At 44.0% G+C, this 19710-nt stretch overlaps 1 protein-coding gene across 4 annotated transcripts; it reads right to left on the bottom strand.

Annotated features, from left to right (window-relative positions):
* Positions 1-3294: 3294 nt before the first annotated feature.
* SLC16A14 (solute carrier family 16 member 14) lies at positions 3295-15327 on the bottom strand. 4 transcript variants are annotated; one of them, XM_027900908.1, is made up of 6 exons: positions 15010-15327; positions 10756-10982; positions 10214-10512; positions 9237-9380; positions 4997-5989; positions 3872-4020 (listed from the first exon to the last, which is right to left on the bottom strand). In XM_027900908.1, the coding sequence occupies exons 3-6, from the start codon at positions 10473-10475 to the stop codon at positions 3872-3874; spliced, it is 1548 nt and encodes a 515-aa protein (XP_027756709.1). In that variant the 5' UTR covers positions 10476-10512; positions 10756-10982; positions 15010-15327. The 4 variants fall into 4 exon arrangements, with proteins under 4 accessions (XP_027756707.1, XP_027756709.1, XP_027756708.1 ...); XM_027900907.1 differs by having other exon boundaries at positions 10756-10986; XM_027900909.1 differs by lacking the exon at positions 15010-15327 and adding an exon at positions 13292-14441.
* Between the last annotated feature and the right edge of the window lie 4383 nt (positions 15328-19710).

The following is a 19710-nucleotide window of genomic DNA, read 5'->3' on the forward strand; positions in this document are numbered from 1 at the left end:
CCATTGCTCCTGTACATCATTTCCTCTCTGGAGATGGAAGATACTGCCAGGCTTTCTCAAAGTTTCACACAGATCTGGAACAGTAAAAATTTTAAAAAAAGAAAAACAAACTGTGTTTTCTATCCCAGTCAGAGCCTGACAAAAGGCTGCTGCAATAACTCCAGAAGGGGGAGAAAGAGATTTTAGCTTCTGAAAAACAGGAAGAGAAATGTCTTAAAGAGAAAAATAACTTCTTATCCCCAAGGGTGCTGTAGGAGCCTAGAACGAAGCCTGTCAAGTTATGGTTTGAGCAGTTAATGAAAACAGAAGTAACGGAGTTCAGGTGAGCACAAGAAATAGGAGATGGTGGGAAGAAAGCACAGGAGGACACGGCGAGACAGGAAAATAGAGCGTGTCATTAATTTAGAGGTGAAGGCCAGATGGGAGTAGATAAGATAAGCTTGCTGAGTTCTGGGCTTTATTTCAGTTCGCAGATGAAACAGTTGATATTGTGACCGGGAGAAAACTGAGAATAAGAGAGTAAAAACAACTAAAGGAGAGGAAGAGAGTGGATAGAAGAGAGGTCAGGAAATTATTTATTAGTATATTTGGAATTCATCTGTCATTTGCAGACTGAATGGAGCAGGTACTGTGCAGGGCAGTAAACTTTTCATTAACATAAAGCCTTGGATATTTTGGAATTTAAGGAAATCCTGGAAAGCATTAAGTTGCATAATAACAGAGATAAGATTTTGGCAGAATGAAACAACCTACTAGAACTAGTAATGCCACGCTCTCTTTCTCTCATTTCAGAAGTATTTTTAGGGAATTAAAAATCTGCCCCAATAATATGGGTTTTCATTTCCAAACCGATTCCCGTGCAGGCTGGAATGGCGCTCTCCGTGGCGTTATAAAACATCGTGTTGAGGTTTTCAGCTGATGTGCCGGCACGAGGGCAGGGTGGGGACTCGTTTGGGTGGTTTTTGGGACGAGGCTGTTCCAGGATTGCCGGTGCTGCGGGGCCGTTCGGCCGCCAGAGGGCGCGGGGCCCCCGGGACACCGGGAACGGGACACAGCTCTGCTTCCCCTATTTTATATTTGTGGGTTTTTTTAATGGAACAGTCTGTTTGGAAACAAAGACGGGTCCCTGCAATTGCACCCCTAGAAAAGTGGAATGTTCGGGGGAAAATCAGTGTTGCTGCGCTCTTGTATTACTTACAATGGGTAGATAATATATCGTGACACAGAGTATCTTCCTAAATTTTTTTGTGATGGTTCTGTAATCTAACAAATTGCATCATTTTTTTCTTTCTCTTTATAATATTTCTGATTTTTTATGGAGTCATTCTGAAAGAGACAAGCATCTCCTGACAAACAGGCTTAATCCTTGCAGTACTTCTGAAAGTCTCCTAAAATTGCATTTCTGTTGTAAGCCCCGAGGCTTCTCTTACCTCCTTGAAAGCAGATTTGTATTTCTGATGTGATTTCTACATCCTGACAAGTCTTTTGGCATCAACTTACCCAGCTTGGTGGATTTCAGAGCAGGTGTATGTGAGAATACAGCATTACAGCTGCTTTCAGTGTGGCAGAAAGGCCTTTGATATCATTCTGTGTCTTTATAAAGCAGTGCTTTATTAATTGAAAGATGTTTGCTTGTGTAGATTAGGAATATTTTGCTTTACAACTATATACCAATATTCTGGAAGCATTTGGTGATCACTGATCTTAGAAGAAACACTTACATACATATCCTTTCTTCTTTGTGACTCTTTCTTTTTAGTACAATGACAAATACAAATTTCATTATGTGGATAAAACACTGTCCTAAATTAATAAATGAACAGAAAGTGTATTTTTGGGTAATGTAAGTTTATTCCCAACATACAGCCCAGTAAAGACATCCATAGAAAGATATAATGCAGATATCACAAGTGAACAGCATATTATTTATTACTGTAATATGCAAATAAAGTTACTTTTGACAAAAGACAAAGTGGAGATCTATGTATGAAGGGTACGTATTTTTCAAACAGAGAAAAAAAAAAGGAAAATGAGGGAAATCATCACTTCAATATATTTATTTCACAGATAAAAGATAGCTCGGTTAAAATAAGCTATCAGCAGCATTCACAAGAAAACATTAAACCTGTAACAAAGAACTGATGTGAAAGTTTATGTGAATGTTTTCTCCAGCAAAACAGCTGATTTTAAGAAGTTACTGTGTGTTCACACCACGTGTTGCAGTTCAGTGCCACCTCAGTTGTTTCATGTGACTTTTAAAAAGGCCAGACATAACTACTACACGATTGAACTGATCTAAATCTTAAAGTAGTTCAGGGTTTTCTTAAGGTTTTGTTTTTTTTTTTAACTTGGCTCATTCCAGTGCTCTATTTTAAAGCATGTCCTTGCCAACAGTTGCAGAGGAGCAACAGCAAGGAGCTGGTGAATTGCAGTACACAACAATACACAGAGTGGATCAGAACATTTTCTCAGCCAACCCTGCAGCTACAAAGAGGGTCAGAATATTGACAGTGTTGCATACTCAGCTGTGTCCTAACAGTTCTTCAATAGAATTGAATAGTATCAGTTGGTTTTTTAAGGAATTCCAGCAGCACATGTCAGTGTTATACTAAGAACCTGATTTGTCATGCAAAACACTTTCATAAAGCTAAGAGGATAAAATCATCCAGTGGCTTTTATTTGATAGGAAAATTAATGTCAGATTCCCCTCTCAAAGCTGAAAATTATGTCCTGTCCCACCTTACAACACCTTCTGCATTGGTTACCAGGCGCTTAACGGTAAGAAAATTTATTTGAATATTTCAAATGTTCTTTAGCTCTTCAATGCTCTGCATCATCTCATTTTCCAGTGAAGGAACTTCTCAAACGCGACCAATCTTATTCAGTTTATGGTGTACATTATGAGCAGCAACACAACTGCTGATGATGTAACAGATTTTGTTGGTAAATTAATTGCAGCAGAATTTAGTGTGCTGTAGCAGAGTTCTTTCCCAGGGAAGGAGTCAATGGCAATGTTAAGAAGTTCTGCAGGACCTCTAATGAGGTGAAGGGGCCACAGACCCCAGACTGTTTCTGGAGGCATTTTCCAGTCACAAGAGTATTTTCCATCTATTTCCTGTTTCTGCATTTATGATTTTTTTACTTTAGGTGCATTGTGCCACAGCATTTACAATGCAGCCTGTGTATTGAGGATGGCTACTTTGTTATGCAGTTGATAGTTTAAAAAAATAAAATTACAAATCCTTGAAGTAGAATCACAGAATATTCTGAGCCGGAAGGGACACCTAAGGATCATCAGGTTAAAATGCGTCACTTCAGAAAAATATAAGAACTTTTCTTCTGTTTTGTATCACAGAAATAGTAATTTTAATACAATGAATTAATGGAATTATTAGACTAGCATTTCAACAGTACTTGACTAGCCAGGCAAGAAATACAATCATTTTCTTAGACTCTGTAACTAATCTTTTATCGGACCGAACACACAGTAGGAGGGACCTTTATAAATCACTCGTGTCCTGACCAAATTCTCTCGTAGGACTCATGTAAATGAGGAGTAACTGCACTGCAGTCAATGGATTTTCACCAGAGCTTAGTGGTGAAAAGTTGAAAGAGAAGCGAGGGTAAAGGCTACGAGCATTGTGCTGATATTAAAGGACTAGCAGTGTGCTTTTAACCATTGCACTTGGTACTTCTAAAGTAAGAGATCTTAACTAATTTTAAAAGCAAGTTTCTCATCATTTATTAGCATTATGGAGCACATAAGTACAGCTCAGTGTGGTTGCTTTCATAAGAAAAACATCTTCGTACTGCCACACAATAAAAACATGAAAACAAAAAAGTTCTGTAAAAAAAACTTCTGGAATTTGTTCTATACTTGTGCTTCTTCTGTAGATTTTTGCCTCGGTTGTTTCTTTTGAATACAAGGTTGTGCAAGTAAAAATATTATTCCCACCATGTATAGCAAGCCAGCTATGTAAAAAGAAAAATCGTATTTTTGTGTGATGTCATAGATCCAACCTGGAAAATAAGCACAAAACACGTTTGTTACAAAGCTTGGCAACAAGGTACGCACTGCATGGGAAAATGCAAACAAATACCTCACATTTCTCTCATGACATTTCAGTCAAATCCGCAGATGTTTTGCGGAAACAAAAAGTTTTCAAACCAAGTTGTCACGGGTGTGAATTGAAAACAGAAATTTTGGAATTCCAAACCAATCGGTTCTTTCACCCTACCAGTGGAAACCTACAAGGTTTCTCTCTGCTTTCTTCTGGCCAGCATCCCTGTAAATGAAAGCTGTCGTCTGGGACAGGACTGACAATCAGGACCCACAGCTCTTCTGCGCTTCCCTGGCTCTTTCTACAAGAAAATTCATCACGAATGTCTGTTTAAACCTACGTGAGTGGGGATAACATGCATACACTTCTACTGTGGATGGCAGTAAAGAGGTTATGGCACTGCAGCCCCCAAAGGAAGTATTTCTGGCTGAAGGAAGGCAAAGCAAAGTTAGTTAAATCAACACATCCACTGGCAGCTCAGAGTGGTGACACCCAAACACACCCCAGAGTCCTTGGGGGCAGTACTGTGCTACAAACAGCTGCCTGCCCTGCGAACTAATCACCATTTTTTTCATCTGGTGGAGGAATGGGTATGTATAGTGCAAATACTACATAAAACACATAAAAATAGGTTACACCCTTCTAATTGAAATAAAAAAAGTGCGTGCCGCTATTTTAAGGAAACATACCCTTGAAAGCAGAGATTGTAATAGATCTGGGGTTATTTCCAAGAACTGGAGTTTGCAATGTGTGAACAGTGAGCTGGGACCCAGAAGATGTGATCTGTGAGTTTGTACAATTTAAAGCTGGGTGTTATAGTTCATTCTGGAGCAGCTGTGATTCTGTTAACTACGCATGTTCATAAGAAAGTTTAATAATAAAACGAGTCATACAGTTATACAAACATCTGTTGTTCAGCAATTTGAACTTTTTACCTGCAAAGGGTGGTCCAAACAACGCAGATATTCCGTTGGCACAAATGATGATGCCATAGGCATTTGCAAGGTGCTTAGTTCCAACTAAATCTTCAGTCACAACAGGCATCAGAGAAAAATAGCCACTGGAAAATCCTATTAGAGCACAAACCACAGCCAGGCCGACATATGTTTGCATTAGTGGCAAAGTAAGAATGCAGGTGACCAGGGTAAAGTTAGCCATGAGGAAGACATTCCATGTGCTGATGCACGGGAGATCTGAGATGATTCCAAGGATCACTTTACCAAAAATATGAACAATGGCTATAATGGATGTCAAAGGAAATACATTGTCCTGCCTAGATAAGTTGTACTGCTTGACTATTTCTGGAAGGTGAATAAAGGGAATGACGAAGCTGCTGTAGGCGAACAAAGCCCAAATGATAAAGGCCACAAATACTCTGTTGGTAAACAGTGATGCAGCTCCAAAGTAGCTGGAGTACCAGAGTGCAAAGCCCTTCCTGACTGTGAGTGTCAGCTGGCTCAGAGTCTTCAGCATGCGCAGTCCGTACATGTTCCTGCCGCTCCCAGAGTTACCTCCGGGTTCTGTGTGCTGAACGCTCTCAAGCACTTCCTCAGTTGTCACCTCTTCTTTTTTCTCTGGTTCCTCAGCGAGGACTCCATTAGATTTTATAGTCTCTGCAGAATGGGACAGAGCTTTTGCTTGATTATCTTCACTGCTACTTCTCCCAGCAGATTTCTCGCTAAGGTCTTTGGGAGACAGCGGTCTCATGAGCGCCCCGCAGACACAGAGGTTCAGAGAGATGGCACCCTGGATGAACATGGCATTTCTCCACCCAAATTCAGTGCAGAGGTACTTCAGTAAGGCAGTCATTAAGAAAGCTCCAAATCCTGTTCCTGTGGTACTGAGCCCTTGTGCAAGTGCTCTTCTCTTCTGAAAATACTGCCCCACCATGACCACTGCGGGCAGATAAACCATGCCACTTCCAATGCCTAGGAAAATAATAAACAAAAACCCCCTCAATATATTTGAACATTTTGCCAACGATGCAAAAGGCAGTGAAAAACAGGTCAGTTTTATTCCTAGCTTTTATGTAAGCATACTGGTAAAACCAGTAATATTCAATTCTGATGTTAGCTTTCATTTCTGTCTTGTAGCGTGTAGTGTTTTCCAAAATTTGCAGTACTCATTCCAGTGAGAATACAAGCCAGATATTTAACTGCTGGAAAAAATTAAACACATGGAAGATAAAACCTAAAGTCCTAAAAGGCAGATCTCTAATTTTGTGGAACCCCCCGTACCTGTAGTTAAAAACCAAGGTATTCATGGTATATATTTCAAGCAGAAAGCGTTAACAGCTGCACAAACTCATCACGAAAGAAGACAGTTCCCCATTTTTTTCTCACAGCCTATTCCTCAGAGAGGAATTTGGACTGGAACAGGTGTAATGCAGAAGATGCTTCCTAATTCACTGTGATCATAATTCAGAAGAGTGTTTTGGGGCTTAAAGGTTTTCCTAAATAGGTGATAACATAGTTGCAAGCAGCTACAGCATGATCTAGCTATAGCTAGGTGGGAGAAAGAGCAGTGATTCCTGCAAAGCCTGAAAAAAAGCCCTTCAGCATCACAGCAGTGCCCATGACCACATCAGACCCATTTCGCCTATTAGAAGTATTTATTTCTTTGCTAGGCAAATGCACAACCAGGTTTTTTATTTTGCACAAACGCCCCTCCCCAGCCACAGTGTTCAGGGAGGCCTGTTTGCCCCCTCGGACACCTCCTGCCCCTCGGGCTGGCCTGGACATCTCCTGCCCCTCGGGCTGGCTGCCGGTGGCTGGGGTGAGGAATCAGCTCTGCTCGCACCAGTACAACATTTTAAAATGGCGTTACCTGTTCATTCCGTGGGCTACGTAGCAAGAGACGGTCTGATTACAAAGTGAAGGCCTCGTGTACCTGCCCCACAGGTACGCACTCGGCCACAAGGTCTCTCCGTGCCTTTTCCGAGCGGATTTGTCAGGGTCAGCTCTGCTCTGCCCCTGGCCATGCAGGGCCTCGGGGACAGTGTGCCCCCTGCCCACAGAGATGACCGGTGCCATGCAGGGCCTCGGGGACAGTGTGCCCCCTGCCCACAGAGATGACCGGTGCCATGCAGGGCCTCGGGGACAGTGTGACCCCTGCCCACAGAGATGACCGGTGCCATGCAGGGCCTCGGGGACAGTGTGACCCCTGCCCACAGGGACTGCTGGTGCCAGCAGCTCCAGGACGGGTGAGGGGAGGAGGCTCCTGTGCCCCCACAGTGCTGCTGAGGGCAGGAGGCTCCTGTGCCCCCACAGTGCTGCTGAGGGCAGGAGAGCCCACAGAGCTGTCGGCCAGCAGGTGAGGGGCCCGGGCTGTGAGGAGCTGGGGAAGGGGGGACCCACCCTGAGGTAACCACCCCAAAACAGGCTGAGGCAGCAGGGTGGCCGCGGACAGGGAGACACGGTCGGGTCATGGGACACCCTGTGAGGAGGCAGGAGCCATGGGTAAGCCCACAGGTACGGCATGGGGGCCCAAAAGGGATGGCAGCAAGAGGTGGCCGCTGTGAGGGAACAGCAGCCACGAGAACACGGCAGAGACTTCCCTGAGGCGGCCGGGAATGAGGTGATGGTGAGCAAGGGGACAGAAGTGAGTGGGCAGGGACTGAGGCGAGGGGGGAATGAGGAAACCATGAGTGAGGGGATGGGGAGCCGGGAGATGGTGAGTCAGGAGATGGTGAGTCAGGGGACGGTGAACGGAGCTCTCCTGGAGCTGGAAGGAACATCTGAGGCGCTGTTTGTCTGGTCTGAACTACTCCTGCAACAGCACTTCATTTCTGCACCTCACATCAAAGTTTGCTTCTGAATTTTTTCCGTATGATCTCTGTCACTTTGTGTGTGCTCTTCCTGAAAAGCAGCAAGGGCTGAGGGGAAAAGTGTGTAGATTCCTGCCTGCTCAATTATATTCAAAATATATGGAAACAGAAATTCTGAAAAAAGACAAAACCCTGCCTATGGCCACTGTTCCTTGTTCAGGAATTTACAACATTACTGAAGTCTATGGTATGGTGGTATAAAGAGTCAGTACAATGACTCTTGCTAGTTTCAGTATTCCTCCACCCAGAAGGCTAAATCAGAATTTCTGTACAGAAATCCTGTAGCTTTCTGTGAAATTCTATGAAAGGACAGTTTAGGAGAATGTGGGGTACTGAAGCAATTATTAGTATTACAAACAGTTCCTTTTTTTCATAACGTTTCCATCTGTCACATACAGTACAGACACTGTGCTTCATTTGCAAACATAACTGGCCATGTTATCTGTGGAGTGAGTAATATTTCAAAGCCCCTTGATTGCTCAGTGTTGCTCAGATGATAATTAAAGCCCAAACTTTATATTTCTTACTGGGTGAACTTTCACATTTCTGTTTCGTATCTATTAACAGTATTTCTTTCCAGAAATGAACAATAAATAAAATGAAGTAATGCTTTAAGCAGATAATACTGGGCTATTCTACATAACTTATTTAAAGTAACTAAATTTTTTCACGGACACATTATTGCTAGAACATGACCATTCAGGCACTAAGGATCTGTTGATTTTGAAAAAAAAATTGCCTTTTCATACTTTGATCAGGCTCTTACAAGTCAAAATGGTTTTCTAGACATCTAATTTCAGTTAAAATGACAAATATTACTTTGGTCATTTTGGTTGTAAAAAATGTAGCAATATTAGCTGCTATACGTGATTTCTGATACAATCTGAATATCCTTTATTAGAAATTAGGTGTGAAATCCAGCATCATGACTTATCCTAATTGAGGCTGGGATAGAGTTGATAGTTATCATAAGCCAGTATTTTATTTAATGTGGAGCAACTCCTGGAGAAAACATTCGCTGTTTCTTCCTGTGACAAAAATAGGAGTTAGCTAGATATATAATTCAACAGTGTTTTAACACCTTTAAATTTCATTTGTTAGAGTTTGGGTTACATTAATTCTTCCAATTAAAAAGTCTCCTCTAATATATTCACTTGGATGAAACTGATAAAAGCCCAATCCGCTGGGTAAATAATTACGTTTTCTAAAAAGATAAAAGGCTGTCAAACCTGTGAAAGAAGAGCTGGAATAACTTTACAGTCTAAAACTTCCCTCTCGACTCACCCAGATAACTTTCAAAGGAATGAAAAGCAATTGAAAGAAGTTTTAAAGGTGAGTGCAGCTCTTACCGGCTGTCACTCCAAAGGTGAGGAAGAGGTAGTGCACACTGGAGGCATAGGCACTCAGGATCCAACCCAGGGCATTCAGCAGCCCTCCAATTATAGCTGTCAGGCGGCACCCACACATGCTGATGAACAGACCAATGAAAGGACCTGTTAAAAAAACATGAAAAAAAAAAAAAAAAAAAAAGAGAGGAATTATTTAGTTAGTTCTCTGTGCTCTGGTAATTTTTCACATGAACTTTCTTGATGTTTTGAATAAAATGTAAAACATCGGGCAGCTTGTGCAGTTCAGTTTGTTTTCCGTATTACTGCTTAAAATCATGGAAAGAAAAATATGACCAACTGATCAAATACTGCAAGACTGTATCAAAGACAATCAAAGCTGCCCCATGAAGGACAGACAGTTTAAACAGAGAAAAACACTGAAACTGTTGTTCCCAGTGCTGATGCTGTGTGAGTGCAGGCCTTTTTCATAAGGAACTAGAAAGTAAACATTTCATTTTGCTTTCGGTGGGACATTTTAGGCAGATCTAAACACAGCTTTTTCAGCCTTCATTTAGGGAGCCATAGGTGTGCGTATACATATATATGCAACCATATCCTCCACATATTATTTTGGGTTGCTCCAACCCCAACTTAAAAAGTAAGTTTTAATTCAGCTGCCAAACTGAAATATAAACTGTCTGAATTCAACGTTTTCTCCTCCTAAATAGAGCACAGGGAGGGCCACAAGCTTCACAGATCATCTGTTTCCTTAACTGTAGTGAGACCTTGATGTCCCAGACTTCCTTTCCTGCTCATGCTGTCTCCTGGGCTGACATCCCTGCCATCCTCCCTGTTGTTCCCTCTCTCCATCTAAATCATAACATTTGCCCTAGTGACTTTAAAAAGGCAACTCAGGACAACTTTGTCAGCTCTGCTAATAAAATGGGAAACTAAGGAAATACTCTGGGGAGGAATGAAGCGAGTGCTGCTGACCGTACCTACAATCAGTGTAATGCCCATGCTGAGCGAGCTGACCCACGCTGTTAAGCCACGGCTCTGATTAAACTCCTCAAGCCACTCCATGTTGAGCACTCCAAGGGCCATTTGGGCACCCATGATAAGGATGTGCACAAGGAAAGAGGAAAAGACAATCATCCAAGCCCATCCTCCGTCGATGTTTGGATTGGGCTTAACTGGCTTACTTCCAACTTTTGAGTCGTCTCCAAAATCATACCCAATATCCTCTCGACTAGCATACATTTTCTCCAGAGTATTCTGAAACAAATGCAGTGAATACCTACAAAACACACAAAAAAGATCAGACTTTGTATTTTGGCTACAGTGAATACCACAAATCCCTATTGTATTTCACAGCTTTTATGTAGTGCAGTTCTGAAGTTAATATTGTGATTTCATTGTTCAAATGTAAAATGCTCGGAAAATTGTCCAATTAATTTATTTCTTTGTGTACCTTATTATCATGGCTGTCTGTGCAGTATTTATAGGCTGCATTATTTGCATTATTATAGATTCTACTTACTGTTAGGTGGTTGAGAGCACTCACTCTTCATGGGTTGACTGTGGTCACAAAAAAGACTGATCTCTCTCTGTGTATTTCTTCACTGTGTCGCCTTCTGCTGTCCCAGTAAGATTTTGTGCCTTTGTGTTCAAGTCCATAAAGCTCCGAGTAAAGAAATTAAATCCTCAAGAGGCGAGTAGATGAAGTTACCCCATCTTTTCAGAGGAAACCAGTTTTCAGATATATTTCTTCCTTAGCAGTGGCAGCACAAGAACGAAGACAGCAAAAGATAAAAGAATTAGGGTTCTTGACTTTCAGAACGCTTTGCTTACATAAATCACAACAAGGGGATTGTCACCACCTCTCTGGCAAGCTTTTTACCAGAGTCAACGTGACAAACAGTTTGCTATTATGCTTTCAGTTTCCATAGTATTAATCCTTATAATCCTACCAAACCCAAAGAATTCTTCCAAATGGATGTCAGTGCCTATCAGAGTCAAACCGAGAGGCACAGTTATGTGCACAGGTGGACACAGGATCAAGCCATACTTAGCTCAGTTTGGTTACTTCAGTTTGTTCTGTTGTTACTCTAAACAAAGACTGCAACACAATGTGAAAATAATTTCAAGACCGTTTTTAATCGATTAACATGCAAGGTGCAGAACCCAGCCTTCCCTCCATCTGATTTCTGCTGCAACAGATTGAAATATTAGCCAACTGTGGAGCACCACGTAGGTTTCCATGGAGACTAGAAATGTAACAGTACCATTTACCAGAGACGGGAATTTTTTGTCTTTCCTTCTTCAGAGAAATAAAAAAGAAACATCAGCTTCGTGACAGTTGACACAGAGAAGAAAGTTATCAAAAATTGTTTAAAAAAGCTCCTTATATATTCTGTGAGCCCTCAGAAGATGTGTTTCTGGGCTAGCTCCTCACTGCTGCAAACAGGCAGTGAATGGACTAACTCAGATTCTGTACCAAATGAAAATTAGTCTTTAAATACATGAGTACATTTTGCTTCTCAGGGCACTACCTTTCCAAACTATTTTATTTTTTTTTCTGACTGCTAGATGAACACAGAGAGATGGACCTGGTGAATTCCACGCTGATACACAGATGGAATCAGAGCTGACTGGGCAAAGCTGTTTCTCTCCCAGACAACAGTGAACACCTGTAACCTCCTCAGCCTGGCTGTTGGGTAAGTTACCTCTGCAGTCCAGTGCCACCTATCCTGGCACTGCAGGTACTAATGTGTACCTGAGGGCAGTTGGACACGTGGGTTCCCCCAAGAGCACACTGATTTCCCTCATCCAGCGAGCTGGAGCTAAAATATGCCGCAATCCTGGCCTCGCATTTTTCACAGACAAATGCTCTTTAGTGGCCGAGTTTTCCCTGGCCATAATTTGGCCATGGCAGGTATTGGTGACAGGGAGGAAGAATAAGAACTTGTGTACATTTAACACTGCATGGACAGATGAACTGGGATCAGTTGATGAGTCCACACCTGGCTGCCAGTGGAAACAGATACTGAAAGGCCTTACAGGTTTTTTTCTTTCCAAACCGAGAAACAGGAAGAATGGGGATGGTGCTTAGAGGTCTTTCCAGAGGTCCTGCGGGGTGTTTGAGGCGGGAAGGGGAGCAGGGGAGCAAGGCAGAGCCCTGGGAGGTGCAGACTGGTTTTTTGATGATAGAGACAACAGCCTGAGATCTCCTTAGTTACAATCATAGCTCATCCTTCCTCTACAAAGGGTAGGTCTTAAAGGTGACATCTCAACCATTTCCTAATAATGCACTTGGAGCCAGATCCCCTGTTGCTGTAGTTTATAGGACTACTTGTGCAGGATTCAGCCCACTCACAGAGAGAAGACTAACTGCATAAAGGCAATAAACACAGTGAATAATCATGCTCATGGGAAAGCATGGGAAACAGCAGAATGAAGGAGAATCACAAGCTGTTACACATGCTCTGCCTAAGATTAATGAAAATGTATGATGGATGTTACAGTACATCTTAGGTAATGGAAGACAAAATTATGTAACTGAAGGTTCAGAATCAGGATTAAATGTGAGGCCTCACCTTTCTCTTTTATGCTTTTGACTGGGTTTGTGCACACCTGAATCCTGATACTGGATACAAAAATGTTCTTCTTTGGGCAGGAAATTGTCGCATCTTTTACGTATTTTAAATTATTTGAAGCAAAAATGATTGACACTGAGCTACAAAGATATGGCACTCATCTTTGCAGTCTTGCTGACACAACTGGCTTAGATTGAGTAGGTGCAATTTAATGTCATGCTGGCATCAACCTCCACAAATCTTCAGAAAATGCATATATTTTCCCTTTGAAATGGATTCTTGCTTATTATTACTGTTTTACTGTTAGCTTTTCCCTAATGTCAAAATTCAGAGTGAATACACTCGAAACCAGGCAAGTCATCTCCAGTAACTGCCCAGACACTCAGACTCTGGATAAAGCAAGGACTGGATGCCTGGATCACCTTCCCACTACTGCCTCATCACCCCATGGCCTGTTGTGCCCAGGAGAAATGCACTTACCTGTCCTCAGCCTTCTTCCCACACCAAAACACAGCCAAAAACAGTCTCAGGAAAGGCAGAGGAGCCCAAGGGAGTCTTTGTAATTATGAAATCCTAGAGAGCCAGGCCAGTTTCCCCAATAAGCGAGGCAGTTGAAGACACATTCACAGTAACAGTGTTTGAATAGAGCCCCTCACAGAGATTACATTTAAAGGCAGGAGAATCTGCATTCCTGTTTGGTCACCTGGAGAAGACCTAGATTTTTTTTTTTTTCCCTTTTTTAGAAAAGCTTTTAGGATTGTATGCACACAAAGCATGCAGAGCTCTTAGAAAAATGGCCCAAATAGTAGTGCCTGCAAAGATGCTGAGCTTTTTTGAAAATCTGACTCATGAGCTATTTCAGGGACAAATGCAGGTGCTGTAATAAGACCATAGTTAGCAGCAAAACACCCAAGTTTCCTGTACTATCAGTGGAGCTATGGCTCTCTAGCCTGTAGTTGAACTAGATCATTGAAAAACATCTGATCTTGATATAAAATCCGTACGATGAATAACTGACATATACTTGGGCAACCTCTTCTAGCGTTGACTGCCTCCGTGTTAAAAGTTATAGAATAAAATCGTACTTTAAAGGCACTTCCAATGGATAACTCATAAATGCATAGTTAATACTAAGGAGTTTTGCTTTGCAATATTCCCAGAAGACATGCCACACGTAATTATTTGTCTGCTGAAGGCATACAGAAAAAAAACATTGTTAAAAACATCGTTTATTTTGGCGTTCATTTGTGTTGGCAGTCTGACCTCACCTAGCCAACATGCCGAGCGCTTCGGTGGTCAGCAGCTTCACTGGAGATGCGGACACTGTCCACTCGCGCCCATCAGAGCCACAGTGGAAGGAGAGCGTGTCCAGCAAGGAACACAAAATCGGGGAAATTAAATGTTCAAAAGGCTAATTGCCAGGGTCTCAAAGTAAGCCGCGGTTCCATTTCCAGACTGGGGGTTCTGCCCTGCTGCCCCTCGCCGGGGGCTGCTTCCAAAGCGCCGCTCAGACCTGCCCGGGCGATGCCTCGGTGCTGCCCTGCCCCGGCGCGACACACGCGTGGTGCCACATCCCCGGGGACTGCGGCGATTGGCTCAGGCACTGAAACATTCTCCTCCCAAGGGAACGGGCAGCGTTCACCAGGAGCGCACCTCTGTTTCGTGCAGCGTTACGGCAGCAGCCCGATGGCGGGGGATGCACTTTTCGCCCCAAGATAACAGATTTGGGAGCTCCGTACTCTGAGCCTTCCCCCGGCGCTCCAGCGCGGTTCACCCGCACGAAACACCGGCGGGGCTGCTCCGGGGGCAGCGCAGGGCGGGGGCCCGGCCCGGCCCGGCCCGGCCCGCGGGGCTGCGGCGGGGGCGGGTTGGGAGGGCGGCCCCGCCCGCCCGCCGAGCACAAAGGATGACCGCGAGTTACCCCGCTGCGGCTGCGGCATTCCCGGCTCGGCCAGGCTCGGAGGGGTCCCCGCAGCCCCTGGGCAGCCCCGCGTTCCTGCCCGCGCTGCACCGTGCCGGGACAGCTCAGCCCAGCCCAGCCCAGCCCAGCCCAGCCCAGCCCAGCCCAGCCCAGCCCAGCCCGGCCCGGCGCGCCTTTGCCGCAGGCGGCGCGGCTGTTCCGCGGTCCCTGCCCATGCCGGTGCCGGTGCCGGTGCCGGTGCCGGTGCGGGGCTCCCGGCTCCTTCCGAGGTACTCACCGCGCCGGGCTCCGCCGTCCCTGCCCGCCACGGCGCCGAGCCCCCGCTGTCCGCCCAGCCCGAGCCCCGAGAGCTGCTGCGGGCTGTAGTGTCCACCTGCCCGGCCCCGCTCAGCCTCGCCCCTGCTCGCCGCCCCGGGGCTTATTGTCCATTGGAGTGCGGCACCGGGCTGGGGCCCCCTGCCCCCCGGGCGGCTCGTCTTCTGCACCGCCTCGTCTCCATTCCCTGCAATTTCAAATCTCCACGCTCTTTCATTCCTGCGATACCGGCTGATTCTGGTTTGGCGGAGCGGATTTGCAGTCCTCTCACATGCACACTCTTGTGGCTGAATGAAGTTTATTGCTGCACAGGTTATCGCCGGAAATTCGCATCCCAAAGAGTGAGAGGATATAGCCCAATAAAAGCAATCAGTATCAAGATTTTAACGGCCGTCAAATTATGTTTACTTCTCGGTTGAATTTATGCAGCCAAACCACCTTGGGAATGAAGCTTGGAAGTTTAACTGTATGGTACCCTATTAGTGCAATAAATAAGTTTCAAAAATATTCCTCCCTTAGGAGGAGAGCTGTGGAGATACATTATTTTTTCAGACCAGTATTCACAGCTCGGCTGTATCTTTCTGAATAATCTAATGAGATATACATTCTGCAATTCATTGCTTTGACTGTTTGCAGTGAATATACCCAGGCTAAAGTGATTTTATGCCACTACACAAAACTTTCATCATCAGAGAGTCTTTATGTCCTAGCAGTGCACAGAGCAGTGTAAATGAAAACTGTTCAAGAATATGTAAGAAGTACTTTGAGAGAAAACAAAACGAGGAGAGGCCAACAGGAATGTTTTAATGATGTTATTAACGCTGTCTATGTGCAAGACATGGTGGTACAGAATATGTTAGAATTGGCTTTAGAGGGGTTAAAATATATGTTGGGGGCTTTTTATATTTTTTTTCTACATTTTTTATTTGACTTTTTGGTCTATGTGATGTTTACACATGAAAATCTCAGCTATTTTTTTAGTTTTAAAGATGTGCTGCTCCATTGTGTGTTTAGTCTATCAAATATATCATTATGAAACACTTCTATCTGGGTTAGAATCAAGTGTGTGGCACACTATGGGCTGTTGCTATGGCTTCAGTCTTTACATAAAACTTGCACTCCTTTGCATTGTAGTCTTCAGAAAATAATCCTTTCCCACAATAAACAACTGGATTACTGTCAGAGACTTGTGATTGGGTTATTTATTTCTGCTTCACAAAGAAAACTAGATTTGCCATTTTCCAAACTGTGACACCGCATTGCACATGTGTGTCATTCTGAAGTACACATATTCCTTGGTTCCTTTGTGTTTTACAGAAATACCCTGCCCAACAGCGTTTGGGCATTTGTATCCCAGAATTTAGCTTTGGCATTAGCTCTTTGTCTGGAGTCTGGTTTCTTAAAAGGTATAATGCTAGGGACTTGAAATTTGCTGCTTCTTGACTGATGTTATTACTCAAGTTTGAGACACGTATATTTGCATTTGTGAATTATCTAACATGCTAACATCCTTTATTAACCTGCCACAGAAAGAGATTTGACTGGCTGTTAACCCCGCGTTGCCTCCAGTACCTGAGGTGCTGCCTGCGTGCCTAAATCCTCGTGCCAGCAGAGATTTGATCTGAGGGAGAATTCACTTAGCTGTGTCATAGTGCTTCAGCAGTTCTGCCTCATGTGTCACTGTGGCTCTGGGCTACAAGCCTGCATTTATGTTGTCTCCTGGGAGGGTGAGTACATAAGGATCTACTTGAATTTTAGCCGTTAAGTTGTGCAGGTCTAGCAGCAAGGGTACAAATTATGTTCAGGAAGGGAAAAGTTCGTTTTCTGAGAATGGGAGAGGCAATTCTGTGGTATCAGAAAAAGTGCAGTTTTTGGCAAAGATGAATAAGGTGCCTGATGCAGTAAAATAAGAGGTAAACCAAGTCTGACAGACTCTGGTGCCTTAGAAATCATAACTGTGTAAAATGCTTGGATTGCAAGCAGAGTAGCCCCAGCTGAAAAGGAATGATGTTTTACTAGTCCCTTAAACAAAATGGTAATGAGATGTCATAATGTAAATTAAAAGCAGAGAGGAATTGAGGGAGAGAGGGAGGAAGGCAGGAGTAGGAAGAATTGATAACTCAATTTTGTTTATTATCCAGGGGGCACTGTGGCGGCACAGTCATAGAGGTGGTGGTTGGAAGGGATCTCAGGGCTCCACCCTGTCCAAGTCTTCCCCTGGAAGCAGGACTGTGACCTGTGGTGTTTGAGGTCAGCCATGGCTGTGCCCAACCTGCCCGGGAAAGGCTGCACGGACAGAGACTGGGCAGCCTTTCCAGGCAGCGTGTTCTGTGCAGCACCACCCATGCACACTCACGTGCATCCAGGCACAACTCCATGGACTTGGCTTCAGACCTTTGCTCCTTGTTTTGCCTTTCACTGTTGCTGGCAGGAGTCCAGCTCAATGATCTTTGCTGCTCCCCTTCGGTTGGTTTTAGGTCGTTATCAGATCTCCCCTTATTTTCTTCTTTGCCAGGCAAACCAAGCCCAGCTTCTTCAACGTATCTTCACAGGTCATGTGCTGTAAGCCATTTACCAGCTCATCAGCCCCCTGCATGTCCCTCTACTGTTTCTTGAAATCCTTCTTGAAGTCGGGAGCCCTGAACAGGACATGTTATCCCAGGTGTGGACTAATTAGCACTAAATAAAGAGGAATAATAATTTCTCTTCATCTGCTGTCCGTGCTCCCTTCCCAGTGTAGCTCAGTATATGGTTCACTTTATTCGCAGTGATAGCACCCTGTTGGCTCAGGTCCAACTGAGTGTCCCCCGTGACAGCCACATGCTTTCCAGCTGCTGCTCTGAGCCTGCACTGGTGCCTGGCACTGTCCAACCCATGTGTACCCTCTGCACTCCTCCTTAAACTTCATGAGGTTTCTGCTGACCCGGCTTTTAAGTTTCTCAAAGGCCTCTCAACTCAACCTCTGCTGTTGGTTTGAAAACCACCCCCCCCCTAAGTTAATATTGTCTGAAAACCTGCTGCAAGTGCATCCTGCATCCGAGTTACTGACACCAGGATTGACTCCACACTCTTTTGTTTGTACTGATCACCAACTAAACATCAAACCCTTGATTCCTCCTCTTCAAGCCCAGCAATCCATCCAGTTTTAGCCATCTAGCAGTGAGTTCATCCAGACCGTACTCTTCAGCTTTTTCCTCACCCTGGGCTGTAACCACTTGCTTAATCCCTATTGCTCAAAAGGGTACCTGTGCTGGAGAGCTTACAGACCATTCAGCCCTCTGCAAATGTGTATTGATGAACATATAAAGTGCTATTTAACTTCCCACCATTTTTCCTCTACTTCTGCTGCAGTGCTGATTACTCTGCTCCCTAAAGCTCTCATTAAGTGGCCACCCTGCTTCCCATGAAATGGTGGTGCTGCAGAGATTGATGAGGGAGTACAGGTTTGAAATACAGCCTGGTTGCTGCAGCATCAAGATACAGAACAGAAAAAACATCAACATCCTTCTCCCGCTTCTGTTCAGCCACTGAACTTTTAACCAGTGCAAAGTATCATCAAATAACCTGGTCAGTTCTTTCTTATTGCTGAAAGGAAAGGTAATTTATAGTATTTATAGATTTTGCCTCCTCTTTCTTCCAGAGGCCTCTTTGGGTTACTGAAGAATTCTGTGTATTTGCAAGGGCATGTAACATTGGTCCTGCCTGGGGTAAAAAGGAGAAAAGGAAAACAAGCCAAATTTAATACTGTCAGTTGCCCTAGAGACTGCACAGTAGTACAGCTTTCTTATGACACCCTAAAAGCTTGTATGTTCTCTTCATTTTGGTCACTCCAGACTGCCAAACAGAAATAATGCATGTTTTCCTGTGTTTCTCACTGCCTGTCCAAGGAGAATCCTCGGTATCTTTGGTGGATTCACCACAACATTCTCAAACAATACCCCAAGCAAGTAGGAACATTTTCAGTGACTCCCCCGCCTACTCCCATGATAGCTGCAGTCTTACTCAAATGGGAAAGAATGAACTATTTACTGTCTTCAAGACTGAGGATAGACCATGGGAATGGAATTCAAAAATAGAAGAAAAAGCAACATTTTTATCATTGCTGCCATGGAGAATTCCATTCGGAGAATAACTACTTGTCTTTTCTCTCTACAGCTGCATTATAGCAGCTACCGATATGGAGGGGAGCAGAAAGTCCTGCCCAATTTGCTTTGATCCTTCAGGGGGGCACTGCAGAATCACAGAATGGTTTTCGTTGGAAAGGACCAACAGATCAGGTCGTTTCAAACCTGCAATGCGTAGGAACACCTTCCACTAAAGCAGGTTCCTCAAAGTCCCATCCAGCCTGGTCTTGGACACTTCCAGGGATGGGGCAGCCACAGCTTCTCTGGGCAACCTGTGCCAGTGTCTCACCACGCTCACAGGGAAGATATTCTTAAGAATATCTAATCTAAAGCTACTCTCTTTCAGTTTAAAGTCATTAAACTTGGTAAAACACCTTCTGTGTATCCTGTGAGAGCCTCACAGGCTATTTCATCAGTGCCTTGACAAGATTCACATTAGAAGTTCCCCCAGCCAAACTGAGTATTGCCTCACATGAAAGATTGGGAACAGACCCTTCCTGCCACAAGAAGTGCAGTTTGAATGAACTGGGACAGTGAAG

This window comes from Empidonax traillii, unplaced genomic scaffold (assembly GCF_003031625.1).
Source record: "Empidonax traillii isolate 1590-97213 ecotype Southwest subspecies unplaced genomic scaffold, ASM303162v1 scaffold755:size778197, whole genome shotgun sequence".
Classification (NCBI taxonomy): domain Eukaryota; kingdom Metazoa; phylum Chordata; class Aves; order Passeriformes; family Tyrannidae; genus Empidonax; species Empidonax traillii.